The 15,419-nt window shown below is 38.9% G+C and overlaps 1 protein-coding gene across 1 annotated transcript in view; it reads left to right on the forward strand.

Annotated features, from left to right (window-relative positions):
- The first annotated feature begins 13,860 nt into the window (after nt 1–13,860).
- LOC121648833 overlaps nt 13,861–15,419 on the forward strand; it is a 1,786-nt gene continuing 227 nt past the window's right edge. Inside the window, exons 1-3 of the mRNA XM_041999257.1 lie at nt 13,861–14,060; nt 14,366–14,560; nt 14,954–15,419. The exon at nt 14,954–15,419 is cut by the window's right edge and continues 227 nt beyond it. Of these exons, the coding sequence (XP_041855191.1) occupies nt 14,028–14,060; nt 14,366–14,560; nt 14,954–15,331 (606 nt within the window). The 5' untranslated portion in view covers nt 13,861–14,027 and the 3' untranslated portion in view covers nt 15,332–15,419. The remainder of the gene's footprint in view (nt 14,061–14,365; nt 14,561–14,953) is intronic.

Consider the following 15,419-nt stretch of genomic DNA (forward strand, 5'->3'; position numbering starts at 1 on the left):
GATGCAGCTTCCACTGAGACTCATATCAAGGTGCTGCTAGATGAGTACAGAAAGCATTATCCTGACACGGCACTGGTGAAAGACCACATGATGAAAACGTTGGCATGGAGACGCCGAGAAATAGCAGAAGGAACGTCTACAGAGGATCTTACAGAGATATCCATTCCTACGGACATCTGCAGGGGTAAGAACTGTTAGGAAAGCAACTAACCATTATTTTCATTGTCAGTTAATCTGTGTGGAAGTAATTTTAATGCATATGGTAATCAATCATTCTTTTACTTATAAAATGCATTTATTCATTTATTCTTCTCAATTACATTCCATGATGTGTGTTTTCTTTTCCTTCTGATATAGAACATTACTGATATAGAACATTGACGTTATTATTCTCCTGTTGGGTCATTGTATGTGAGGTCAGGCTGACCACTCTTTCAGATTCATGACGTGGGGGAAAGATGAGACTGATAGGCAGCTGATAGAAAACAGTTGTTTAGAAAATGACAGCCTGATTGGGCGAGAATGGCGCCTTTCAATCTCCCTTCTCCTACTATCAGTTTGAGAGGCTGATCTTCAGCTGGAACCAGGTTGAATAAAAACTGATGTTAATGATGCAGAGGCAGAGTCTCTCCCGACTTCACGCGAGTCGGGATGACCACTCTCATTACTTGCAAGTAATTCTTTATTCAATACTTCTCCTGTAATAAACTTTTTATACTTTTACTCATTCCAGACTCTTGGTAATTTTTCTACAACATCTGTTGATTATTTTCTGAATTTATTGATTATTTAATCTGTTCACAATGTCAATTTTTGCAAGTCTTTCTTGTAACAGTAATTTTCAATATCATGTACTTGATGAATCCATTACTTGTTTTGGTTTATAAAATGTCTCAGTTTTCACAATTTAGAACTTAGTATCAGAAAGCTTTGGCCTTTTCTCTTTAAAAAAGGAAAGTAAAACTCAAATTAATTAAATAATTATCATAGTTGATAATAGTTGATGAATAAATTATTAATTAAGTTTTCAATTAATCGTTGCAGCTTTAAATCTGATGCCAACTTCAGCTATGGATGGGACAAATTGAAGCACTTCAAGTTTATCCTGAGTATGAATGCTAAACTTGTGAAAGTTTCAATTCTTCATATAAAATGTCTGTCTTTCGCTTTTTTGTTTGTTTGTTTGTTTTCAGTTGTTTGACAAGGTTGATGCTATGTTTCCCTCTGCAGTCAGCATCTGCCGACGCTTCAGTGAGAACTTTACCTGTGTTCTTCCTCATATTCTTAAACTCGTCAAGGATTTCCCAATAAAGAAAATCTACATAGAGACTAGAGTAGATGCACTGGCTGAAGACATTACAGGTGCTGATTTGATCACATACAAATAGTAAATTTAGTGACATAATAATGTAATTTGTGTATAGTTTCTTCTAAAGAGAATTGGAACAGGTGCATGGAACTATAATAGGATGGATAATGCAACATTATCTTACTGTTTTTTATTTCTTACGTGACATGAAGTACCATAGCAACTCTAATGTTGCTATGTCTGTTTCCACATTATTAATTATATTATCTATTAAATATAATTCATTCATTCATTCATTCATCCATTTTCTATACTACTTAGTCTAATTAAGGGGTTGCCAGGAAGCTGGAGTCTATCCCAGCAATTAGCACAGGCAGATACACATGGACAGGTCACCACTCCATCACAGGGCCAAAACACAGAGACAAACAACCATTCACACTCACACTCACTCCTAGGAAGGATATAGTATTTGGACATGCATACACGGGGAGAACATGCCACGCATGCGGCCAGTATTTTTCTGTGCTGTTGGGTCTGATTACACAACACCTTTTTAATTGATACACTCATGCTACCATGTGTAGCATCCACATTTACATCCATAAAGAAAGCTGCACGTGTCACGACTTTTTCTGCACATGTGGATCACTTCAAGACCGTGGATTCTACACGTTGGAGACTGATGGCTGGTATTTAACCCTTTAGGCGCCAGTTTTTAAAGTTTTTAAAGCATATTGTAAGGAGAAAAATACTGAATAGAAACTAGATTTAATGATGGCAGTGAAATTACTCATCTGATTCCATTTTGCAGTATCACTATAACTATGAGCTTTGATTGCTGATGATGATTCACATGTCTGCCATCTAGTGGTGGGATGTGGGAACAGGTTTAAGCTCTCATTCTGGAGACATGGCCTGGTGCTTGTTGCAAGTTTGAGACTTTTTGGCGCTTGGAGGGTTAAATTTTAACGTAAACAGTGCTGGGACAAAACCAGATCTCAAGAATAAATGTGAACGTGTGAACGTAGTGACAGAAGTGAAGAGGTTTTGTGGGAAATTTATGAAAAAAAAACTTCTTAATATAATCAAATTATTTAACTTTATTGTAATATTTAATGTCCTAAATGTCAGAAAACCTGACTGAATCAATGATGAAGCATCATTACCAGGAATACTGGATCTGCACTGATTTCTGACACTGAAAACAAACTAGGAATTCGTTATGACTGATGTAAAATATTTTAACCACAACAGAATTTTTTTTCAGTAATTGTTCAACGGACGTCTTAAAATTGGCTCTGAGCTCCATTTTGGTTGATTTCATATTAAAATGTTCGTAAAGCAGTATTGATTCAGTTATCATCTACAAATAATTTTATCATTTCTTCTTGAATTCAAAATGAAAATAAGATTATTGTCATGTTATTAAAAAGCGACTAATATAATCTCACCATCATGAGAAAGCTGTCACCATTAAACAGAAAGAATGATGAAACAAATACTCTAACTTAAGTGTATTTGTTATATTTTGTGTAGTTTTTATTTTTTGTTATATTTTGTTTGAGCCGCTCTTCGTCTGGTCCCTCACCTGTTTGCCTTTGGTGACCCTACCAGGGCGTAAAGCCCCCGACAACATAGCTCCTACGATCATCAGGACGCACAAACTCCTCCACCACGGTAAGGTGGCGGCTCAGAGAGGAGGTTTTTTTTTTTTATTTCTGGTGTAAATGTAATTATTTTGTTGGGTTTTGTTGTATGATTTTACATACACATTTTATATTTTTATTTATGTATATGTATAAAATGTGTGTGAATATTGTATTTTTATTTTTTGTTATATTTTATTTGTAAATTTAATATTTGTTATTAAGTGTGTGTGTGTGTGTGTGTGTGTGTGTGTGTGTGGGATGGTGTGTGTATTTGAAAGTTTTTTTTTTTATTTCTGGTGTAAATGTAATTATTTTGTTGGGTTTTGTTGTATGATTTTACATACACATTTTATATTTTTATTTATGTATATGTATAAAATGTGTGTGAATATTGTATTTTTTGTTATATTTTATTTGTAAATTTAATATTTGTTTTTACATGTGTGTGATGATGTGTGCATGTATATAAAGTGTTTTTATTTTGTGTGTAAACGTAATTATTTTGTTGGACTTTTGTATTATTTTACATTCATACACATTTTATGTATGTTTAGTCTTTTTGTTGGAGATTTTCATTGAGGTTTTGTTGTGCTTCGACTTTGTCTTTAGCCCATACAGCCACCAAAAATGGTTGTGAACCAGTTTTTGTTTTGTTTTTTGTTTTTTTCCTGCTCACTTATTTCTGTCCGGTCCTCTTGTTGTCTTATTTGCAGTTTTTCGAATGAAAAATGCTTACCCATGTTTGGTTGGGTTTCTTTGCCACACCAGAGGCCTGTACTACGAAGCTGGATTTTCTCTTATCGGGTAACTTCAGGGTTAACTCTGGGTTTTCTGGACTATGACGCTGGTTCACTTCTTACCAAGCTGTATCACCGCAGCAACAGACGCTGAACAGCTAACCTGCTCCAGAGAAGGTTATGTTCTGGATAAGAGATAATTTTTTAGAAGATCCCATTGAGGTTGGTGCATGGATAGTGAGAGGAGCGCTTTAGGAGAGAAAGAGTCTTTAGGAACAGATCCAACCCATTGGACTTTTCTGATTACATACTGTACCAAAGGTACAGATTTTGAACAAATGGGCTGAGATACATACGTCAGCTGAATATCAGATGAGTTGTGCTCCTTTCATCCATTACAGATACAGTAATAAAGCCTTGTCACTGACCGCTCTGAATTATGTTTTTATATTTGTTCTTTACTTGCTCCCAAGTCCTTTTATCTCCACTGGGGTTGCTTCTGAAATGGAAGTCAATAATAGTAATTATTCTTTTTCACACATGACATAAGTACAGAAACATTGAGTTATGGAACGCACAACTAGCCGTGCATTCATGGTGGAGGAATTGATATTCCAATTGATATTCCAGCATATAACACGCTCACATGGGAGCGGATCCTTTGAAGAACTGGGAAATATGACATAAATAAAGCATTCCCAGAAATGTTTGTGCTGTAATACAGTGATCTGAGTGCTCTTAGCTTATATTGTCTTATTGGATAATCTGACACACACATTAACGGAGTCGCAATTTTCTACCATCATTCTTTCCTGGCTTTTGCTGCAGCAACACAGTTGCTTGTTCTTCATATTTTTGAAGAATAATAGTCTGCCCCTTCATGGTAAAATACACTGCTCTGCATGGGTTTGTCCATGTTTGCGATTGGTGAGAACCTCCAAACACCCCTTTTATGTGAAAGCGCACTAATCTTAATTGGAAAACCCTGGGTTAAGTTACCGAGTTGATAACCAGCTTCGTAGTACAACTTATCCAGATCCTGAAAGTCTGGTAAGTCAACCCAGGTAACGGAGAGAAATCCGGGGTATGTTAACCCTTTGATGCATAGTGCCCACTACAGTGGATACATATTTAAAGGCTGTTTTTAAATGTATGCATGGGTGCGAATCTACATTAGCAACTTCATTGGACATTAGTGAGTCACCAATACTTTGCCAAGTATAAAGAATAACTACATTTGATATTGTATATATACATACATTGTAATTACATTATTGTAAATGTCCTCTGTCTTGTTCTTCTCTAAGATGATGGATTCTATCTTTCTTGTAGGGTGGAGTTAGAGCTTTCCAAGGAGGAAACCGTTTGGCAAAGGCGTTCATTTTCTTTTATCTGGTGTCATCCTCACCATCCCTTCTCCGATATGTCTTGGTTGCATCAAGTTCTTCTTCCAAAAGTTTAACTTTATTTCTCTGGATGTCCGACAATTTGTCGTTCACCGTCAAGTCATGTTGTAAATCTTTCACGTCCTTTTTTAAAGCCAGGCAGCGTTTATAAACTTTCTGGTATTCAACAGTTTTAACTTCTAACTTATTTTCTAACTCTTTAACTAAATCCTCATGTTTACGCTCCTGGTGTTTGAGCTCTCTTTCCAATTCTGTCGTCTTAATTGTCTCACTGCGTAACATGTCCTCTACCTTGTTCTTCTGTAAGATGACAGAATCTAATCTTTCTTGTAGGGTAGAGTTGAAATTTACCAAAGAGGAACCCGTTTGGCAGAAGCGTTCATTTTCTTTTATCTGGTCATCCTCACCTTGAAACCTTATCAGATCTGTGTTGGCCTTATCAAGTTTGTCTTCTAAAACTTTAACTTTCTCTCTCAGGATGCTACATTCCTGCCACAATTTGTTGTCCACTGGGAAGTTACATTGTAAATCTTTCATGTCCTTTTTTAAAGCCAGGCAGCGTTTATGAACTTTCTGGTATTCAACAGTTTTAACTTGTAGCTTATTTTCTAACTCTTTCACTAAATCCTCATGTTTACGCTCTTGGTGTTTGAGCTCTCTTTGCATTTCTGTCGTCTTAATTGTCTCACTGCGTAACATGTCCTTTATCTCGTTCTTCTCTAAGATGACAGAATCTAATCTTTCTTGTAGGATAGAGTTAACGTTTACCACAGAGGAAACTCTTTGGTGGAGGCGTTCATTTTCTTTTATCTGGTCATCCTCACCTACTTGAAACCTTCTCAGATCTGTGTTGGCCTTAACAAGTTTTTTCTCTAAAACTTTAACTTTCTCTCTCAGGATGCTACATTCCTGCAACAATTTGTTGTCCACTGGCAAGTTAAATTGTAAATCTTTCATGTCCTTTTTTAAAGACAGGCAGCGTTTATGAACTTTCTGGTATTCAACAGTTTTAACTTGTAGCTTATTTTCTAACTCTTTCACTAAATCCTCATGTTTACGCTCTTGGTGTTTGAGCTCTCTTTGCATTTCTGTTGTCTTAATTTTCTCACTGTGTAACATGTCCTCTATCTTGTTCTTCTCTAAGATGACAGAATCTAATCTTTCTTGTAGGGTAGAGTTAATGTTTACCAAAGAGGAAACTCTTTGAAACCTTATCGGATATGTATTAGTCACATCAAGTTGTTGTTCTAAACGTTTTTCTTTCTCTCTGAAGATGCATTCCTGCGACCATGTGTTTACTGTCGAGTTACGTCGTAAATCTTCCTCATTTTTTAAATACCATTTTCCTTTCAGAACTTCCACCTGTTGCAGACACCTAGCTGCCTGATCATTCAACATCTGAATTCGTATTAGCAAGTCGTCTTTGGATTCGTTGGTTTTAAAGTCCTGGAAATCATTCTCGTTCAGCATTTTCAGCCTTTTGATTTCTGCTTCCTTAGACTTCAGGTCGGTCCTTAGGAAGGAGGTGTAGCTTTCCAGTGTCTGTGAGCTGTGTGGAAACATTTTTAAATACTTGGTCAAAACAAAATCTCTATAAACCTGTGAAGCTATTTCTGTTGCTCTCTGTCTATTACTAAAGTGGAAACCTGACAGCTTTTTAGGTGCGATGATGTAACAAAACTTGGATCCTGCTTTGATACGTCAATCACTCGAGAAAGCCAGGATGACGTCCGACTGTGTTAGTCTGGACGAACTACACTTAGAATCACTACAATTCCCATGAGCACTTTCGCCGTGACGTGTGATACAGCCACTATTTTTTGCGTCCTCGCCGCTGCGCACGAGGGATCGTTTACGTGCGACCGGCTGCATGAACAGAGTTCAGCTAAAAGAGGGGCGAATTTAAACAAACGAAGTGACAGAGGAAAACCCAGAAAAGCTGCAGTGGTTTGACTGTAAAGAACGAGGCCGGTTGCAAGAAATATAAGAGGTAGCGCTCGCGGAGTCCAGAGTTTGTGCGGCATTCAGGTAAACTCTGTATTTCTGTTCTGATTAAGTTTAGGAACCTCACACTTCAAACAAGTCCATTTATTGACTCACCGCGTAGTTTTATAAATTAACACAACCTTGCCGTAGTTTTTATAGAATTTTACACAGTATAAGGAAATAATTTTTTTGCACTCTACATGTGTCCCTTGTGATACTCAATTCAACATGAAGTTTGATAAAACATCCGCCGGTCAGAGCGGGACGTTAACGCCTCCAGATGTATTCCGTTTCCACCGAGTTAACTTGATAAGCATGCATTGACTTTATTAGACAAAGAAAAAAATTACAAGGCTGATAAGTTTTTAGCTAATTGGATTGTGATGATCGTTTAAAGAAACACATGTGATGAGGGTGAAGTGTCACCTGACTCAGGTGAGCAGTGCTTCGCTGTTTCTAGTGTTTATTAGCGCTTTGTTGCAATGTAGTTTGATCTAAGTTGTTTGTGGGATCACGTAAGAGGGAAAGGAATTGTTTAACTTTTGTAATTGCTCACTAGAAAATTACACTGTTCACAGTGTAATAAACAAGGTAATCGGATATGTGATAACTGAGGCAGAGCTGGGAGTGGTTACTCAACCTGCAGACTGATGGCTTCTTGATGGATTAGCACCTTTCTGCTGGTTTAGTTAGCATTGTTAGCTTTGGCTAATATGCTAACTAGTTTATTACTATACAAATATATCTCATTTACTGTTTTGTTGGTACATTTGTGTTTTCATTAGATAGTAATGTGACTTAGCATTTGCAATAAGCAGACTGGGATCCAAGGCCAAACTGAAACCTGTTTTCAAGGACTAACAGTTCTGAGAAGAAGCTGCCATTGTTCTGTGTTTTCACCTGGTTCATCTTCCCAGCAAGGAGTTAAAGATCATGGACTAAAAACTGAGCTCACTCTGCACTGATTTCGGATGTGTGATGTGTGTATGGCATCAAGATTAAAACACTTTAACTTTGTTCAGCCTTGCAATTATTTTTTATTTATTATGTTTATTTTTCACTGGACATTTGGCAAAGAGAAAAAAAATCAACTCTAAATTTTGCTGCCAGCAGGATTCCACGAGTGTCCACTGGAGACGGCTTGGACGGTGATGTACATGCTGGATTTCCTGCCTCCTTTCCTGCCTCCTTTCCTTGGTAAAGTGAAATCATCTGAGGACTGGCTGAATGTCTCTGCTGGCCACCGCTACAATCAAATAGATGGAGGAATTAATTAAATCTGGTGAGAGTTTTATTTAAGGATAACTTCCAAGTTATTCTGCATATGGTGTTTTTGTTTATTTTTTCCTAATCAATGCCCACGTAAGCAAATAACATGATCTAATCACCAGAAACTAGAATCTGGATAAAACTAGCAGTGATGAAAACTCATTATTCTGCAGAAGAGTTTCAGACATTAAACAGGTTGTACAGAACTGGAAATGTACACTTGACTTTTTCTTAACAAATCATTTTTCTACACACAAAACCTTTACAGATCTAGTTCCATCTTAACATAGAAGCCCTTCTTTGCCATCACCTTAACAACTCTCATCCACTGACTGAAGTCCAGGGAAACTTTCTGCTTTGGTTCTCCTCTGAAGATTCTAAAATGTCCTCCCAAAGTTCCTGTTTGGACATGTCCTGCTCCCAACCTTCATAGGTCTTCTTTTTAATGTTGGTCCACAGGTTCTTAGGGCTGAGGTCATTGGGATGATGGTGACCACATCATGAGCTTTTCTCACTTTATATTCATCAAAGATTCAGTGATATTTTTGCAGCATGGGATGATGCGTTATCTTCACTGCAGAAGACACAATTCTTCCTGTTTTATACCATGGCAGGAAATCCAGTCCAGTTTATTTATAAAGCACCTTTAAAACAAACATCTTACCAAAGTGCAGTAAAATCACATGATATAACTAGAGTAAACAATAAAACATAAAATCCATGGTAAGAATATATTAGTAGAATTCATCTACACTACCATTGAAAAGTTTGCATGCTTTCCACACGGCATAATGTGTCCAAACCTTTGACTTGTAGCATTTGTACATCAATGCATGCATACAAACGTTTAACTGTGTGTTAGAAACGTTAGAAAAAGCTGCTGAGAACAAGTCTGCTTTTAAAAGTGATGTAAAAACAGGCAGAGAAGTCTGGTTGAGGACCTGTCACTGCAGCAACCAGATCCACTCTGAGCCTCATCGTTGAGGCAGTTAAAATCAGCTGCTCAGCAGATCTGTGGGACTGGAGAGGGATGCAAGGCTGAAGCAGCTGACGAGCAGGGTAGAGCAAGGCCGTTTTCACATTTAGAAGCTACAGGGAGGATTTTAAAATTAAACCTGAATCACACAGGATTAAACATTTGCACTGAGCACAGACTCATTTGCAGAATCTTCAAGTTGAACTAAAAGTCTTTGAAAATAGGGTATGTGAACACCTAATATAGTTATAATATTTCAATTGGATTAATTTAGTTGATCAGTTTCTCTGACGTGGAGGTGATGTTTACTAATGTTACGTCTGACACAAAAACCCCAAAGCCTGCATCAAGTAAAGGGGGCGTGTCCAAATGAAGCCTGAAGTGAAGTCGTATTATTTTCCTGAACATCATGTGACCAACGACAAACGAGGCCCCGTTTTATCTGATTTAGACGAGTATCTCATGTGATTCAGGCTGCTGAAAAAGCTGTGGAAAATGCAATAAAGGCTCTGCTTAATTCTAGTTGACAGTGAGGTGATACAATACACGTAGCATTGAAAGCAAACGACGTTTGGGAATAATTTTTTATGATACATTCCAATAAGATATAACTTTAATCTGCTGAAAAGAGAGAGATATTTCTTTGTTAATATATTTTAATATATTCATAGATTTACAATACAGTTGCATCATTGTTTACATTTCCACCAATATGTAGTTTACATATTGACAGGTGGACTGCTGGACATCAAATGACCAGCAGATGTCAGTACTACCAAATGAGCTGTTAAATGGGGCTTCGAGTCATGACACTTTTGGCGATGCAATTGGCCAGAAAGACTCAACACATTCACGGGGCTTCATTAAACCATCACTAGCGATGTGTGGCTTACAGCAGCTTGGTTAAACCGATTTGGTATGGACAGAGATCCAGTTTCAGATATTCAGAGAGGGTTTGCAGATTAACTTGGAAAATGTTTTGTCTTGATAAATAAATTTGTGTAGAGTAGATAACCTCACATTAAAATGATTTCTTAAACAACTTCTGCTTATATTATGATTCTGTTCAGCAGCTCTACGCCTCAGACAGCACACAAGACCTGCTACCACCCCCTACAGGTTGGGAGGAAACTTAGAGTAAAACGGCTCCTACACTCCTGCCCCTTAAATGCATGTGGCAGAAGACATATCAATTACCATAATTTGAACCAAAAGGAGACTTAACGAAAGAAAACAAAATAAGTGCATGACACACATTTCTTGAGTCTAAGTTTCTACTTAACATATACATGTTCTATAAGTATATTTCAAGTATTTCAAACTGTGGCTTCACATAGTAGACATAATTTTGTTACAGGTCTTTCAATCACGTTTGTTTTGGTCTGGAGATAGACCACACGTACCAGTCCTTTCTTGTCTGCGAACGTTTTCAGAACTCTTCCAAGCACCCAAGATCCTGTTACTGTTGTGGAGTCCATAACAATGACAACATTCTCCACAGAGGCTGCAGCGTCCTTTTTCTTTTTCTTCTTTGTTGCTTTTCCCCTCTGCAACAGTTTTACATTTTGTTAATACTTTCTTCTTCTTTTTCAGAGTCTTCCACCTCTCTTTTCTTCTTGCCTATGGTCTTGATTTCTTCTGGTCCATTTTCATAATTGTTGGCTTCTTTCTTTGTTGTCTGTTTTTTTTATTTTATTCCCTCATTCTCTGTTGTTTCTGTATTTTCTTCTTTCTTTTGGCTTCAGTTGCTTCCAACCCATTTTCCCCTTCAGCTTTAACTTTGTTCTTCATCCTTTTCATTTTCTCTTCTTCTGTAGAAGACCTTTTGTTGAAGTCAAAGTTGTACTGGCTGATTAATAACACCTCCTCTTTTCTGTCAACTGCAGTCCTGTTGGCGTGAACTGATGGGCAGCCACTCTCACCATCACTGCAACCCTGTACTGAACCATTTATGACCCATCTTAGTAGGGTTTTGACTGCGTTGGGCCCATTACCCTGGCTGTTAATTATTTCCCAAGGTTCCAGTAGTTTGGATGCATTGGTGCCAAATAAAAGATCAACATCAGCATCTATGCGTGTAACCTGAACCCTTTTCAGGTAGGGCCATTTCGACAGTTCCTTTGTCCTGATGATGTTATCTGTAGACACATGCATCTCTTTCTGTGTGAATACACTTGGAAGTTGATAGAACTATTAGAAGCAGAATAGCGGGAGAGCCTAGATCCATGGCGCACCACTGAAGTGTCATGTCATCCCTCCCCACCCCACCTACTCAACTATGATCTTACACACTTCCACTCATCCTAGCACATGCATGCGCACACACACTCACATCATACGAGCATCCCTGTCTCGCACCCCAGCACCTCCCCCTATAATCCCCCAAACCCCACTCAGCCCCCCTTCAAGCCCCTACATCCCTCCTGCCCCCGGGCCATACCCTGGGTGCCAGGGCGGCAACCAGACACCAGGGCATGCACCAACCCACACCATGGCAGCACATCCGGGAAGGCCCAGACCCCTGGCACATACGGACCCCACCACCTCGGAGGGAGGGGGCACCGCCCCCAGGCACCAGAGCCCAGCACCCCCACCCCCACCCAGCCCGCGACAGAATAGGACGGCCCAGGGCCGACACCCACTAACCCAGGTACCACCAGTGGCCTCACACCCTCCAAGAGGTGACCCCAATCACTGACCCCCACAGCCCCCGACAGGGCCGGACCCAGAGCCGCCCCCACCGCAGAGCAGCCCGGTCCCGCACCACAGGAAACCACGAAGAACCCACAACCACCAGTCACTCCTGGCCATCTTCCAACTGCCAAAATGACGAAGTCACAGTCTTCCACCTACACTAAGTGATGGAGCTAATCACAGGGGACCAGAGGGAATGAGATTCCGCTAAATCGGTCTTTGAGGAGGCAGACATTGTCTCACTACTGATGTGGTCTACTAAGAGATTCTTAAACTGCTGAATACACAGATTATTTTAGGTTTTCCATTTTAAAAGGATAGTTTTCTTTGCGATGCATAATGCTCTGCATATCGTGTGCAGATTTAATTGCCATATTAATATCACCCAAGTCACCTAGTAGACTCAGTGCGTGGTTTGCAGGTATATTACATTTAAACCATGTTGACATGTCTTCATATACCTGAAGCCAGAACCTGTGGACAGGTGTGCAGGACCACAAGGCATGGAGATAGTTGTCAGGTGTGTTTGTTGCAGTGTGAGCAGATGTTTGATTGTGACAGACCCATCCTGAACATCCTTTGTCCTGTATAATGAGTTCTATGCAGAACTGTGAATTGTATTAGTTGCATATTTGAATTCTTAGTCATTTTAAAGGTGTTTAAACATATTTGTGTCATTCATCTTTATTAAAGTTACTGAATAAGTCAGCCTCCTATTTTAAAGTTGGAAGACAGATTGAGTCTTCTAGTTTGGATAATAGTCTATATGTTTTTGATAATAGCTTTGGGGCATTGAGATTCATGAATTCTGCCACCCTAATAGGTAGCTGTAAGTTTAATTGATTAATGGTATATTTTTATACATATAATAGATTTAAGCTGGTGATATTCTAAAAATGTTTGCTACTGATTCCATATTGTGAAGTGAGAATATTAAATGAGAAGAAGTTTCCATTTTCTCATATGTTCTAACTGTTTTATTCCTTTATTTTTCCATTGAGTGAAATTAATCAGCTTTTTGTTTAGCAGGATGTCAGGGTTGTTCCAGAGGGGTGTAAACTTTCATGGAAAAAGTGAGGACTTGATTATTTTTAGAAATTCCCACCAAGCCACTAAAGAGGAACTGATATTAATGCTTTTAAAACACTTATGTGTTTTGATGGCTGGGCTGATGAATGGCAGGTCAGAGATAACCAGATCCTCACATAATGCTTGCTCTACATCAAACCATGATTCATCCAGACTGCTAGGTTTAAGCCATTTGGAGATATACTGCAGCTTGTTAGCTAAGAAAACATGATTAAAGCTGGGTAGCCCCTATCCACCTCTGACTTTAGTCCGTTGTATAGTTTTTAGACTGATAAGTGATGGCTTGTTTTTCCATAAGAATTTACATATTTGTGAGTCCAGTGACTTAAACCAGGTGGAGGATGGTTTAGTGGGTATCAATGAAAACAGGTAGTTTACTTTTGGTAGAACCATCATTTTAACTGTGGCAACCCCCCCCCATGAGTGATATGGGTAAGCGCCTCCACCGTGAGAGATCATCTATTTTTTTAAGTAGATGTACATAATTTAGCTTTGTTAGTTCTGATAACCTGGGGGAAATGTTTGTGCCTAGATATCTAAATCTATTTAAAAATAGCAAAGAGTGATGGAGAAAGCGGGCAGCCCTGTCTGGTGCCTCTCTGCAAACAGAAGCTTGGAGAAGTTTGATCATTGGTCTTTACACATGCATTTGGGTTGTTATATAATATTTTTATCCAATCTATGAAAAATGACCCAAACCCAAATTTGTTTAAAGGCAGAATCTGTAGGATTTCACAGCAATTCTTTCCAACGCCAGGTGGCAGTAATAAATAAAACACAACTCCGTCACCTCCACAAACCACCACAGGGTGGCAGTAATGAGTAATACTCCTCACCCCTCCCACCCCCAATTCACACAGCAGCGCCACTTTCATCTCCACCGTCCACAAGACTTATTTAGGAGCTGAGATGGCATCCAGTTTTTCAACTCCAAGTGAACCAGTAAGTAACTGTTTAAACAAGTTCTGCCTCACGCTGAAAATTGTAATTTACTATGTTGTTTTGCGAAGTAGTACATGTTAAAATTGCAATGCAGTATTATGGAATAAACAATGCTAGTAAATGAGGCAAAGCTATGTGATTAGCTATCTAGTTGCTAGGTTAATTATAACGTTATAAATATGTTTGCAAATATTCAGCTAATATTAGACTGACTTAGACTAACAGACTGACACGATAACACGATGCAGAATTTGCAGGTTTGAATGTTGTTACAGATACGTCAGTCTGTGCACTTGTGTTTTCAGAGTGACGAGGACGATGTGTCACAAAGTTCGCAGCGTTTGAGCCGAGGCAGGTCCGGTGGACGGTCGAGAGGACGAGCAAGAGGGTTCAGGGTACGAGGCAGAGGCCGAGGCCGAGGAACACGAGCTGTAGCTTCCAGAGCTGAGCACTCGGATAGAGTTGAACAGTATCGCCGTGACCATTTGGCTGCCACACAGGTAAAATGCAGGATGCAGCTTCATGTTCAATGGTTTGTCAAGCTATCACTGATAAAAAATATACTTAAAAAAAGTCCTTATTTTCACAAATATTGCAATAACTAATAATGCTACATATATTTCATGTATTATTTCTTGTTGCAACGTAAATGCGTTTTTATGTGTAATTTATGGATGTACTTACAGCACTTATTCTTAGTATTTGAACTTTTTGCTTTGACAGTCAAACCATTTCATCAGATACTATAGTAATATTTAAAACTCTATACAGAATAGGGAGACACAGGCCTTCACTAATAAATCAAATCTTTTACTTGGCTTTACACTTTGTTTTCCATTAATAAATAAAATTAGGCTCCACTTTTATAACTAATCTTTTTTTATACCTTGCAGAGACTTCTTGATGACATGACTGCTGAGGACCTAAGAAGGCTTGCATCACAGCTCGTCGTAAGGCAACCAGGCCTGATTTTTGATCTTCTATTGCAACAGAGCAATTCAAGCGTCTCAGAGGCAGCTGGAGTCCCAGGAATGCCCTGGTGTACTTGTGGGTTATGCTGGGAGATGCCAACCGACAGGGAGAGGATCTGCTGTGGTCAGACACCAGCTAATTGCATCAGCAAGCTACCACATTTTACCCAATATTGCCTTGATGAAGGATATCTTAGGATACATAGGCATTATCGAGAAGATGTGACAGCACTTGGCCATGCAACAGAGCCAGGTGATAACAGGCAGTACCGGTATGCCGCCTATAGGCATTTCATATAATGGAAGCACGGCTCCCTGGGAGCAGGAAATCGGCGTGTCATCCCCAGTTGTTGTGTGTGGGCTATTAGAGAAAAGTTTCCTGATCCAC

This window comes from Melanotaenia boesemani, chromosome 11 (genome assembly GCF_017639745.1).
Source record: "Melanotaenia boesemani isolate fMelBoe1 chromosome 11, fMelBoe1.pri, whole genome shotgun sequence".
Lineage (NCBI taxonomy): Eukaryota > Metazoa > Chordata > Actinopteri > Atheriniformes > Melanotaeniidae > Melanotaenia > Melanotaenia boesemani.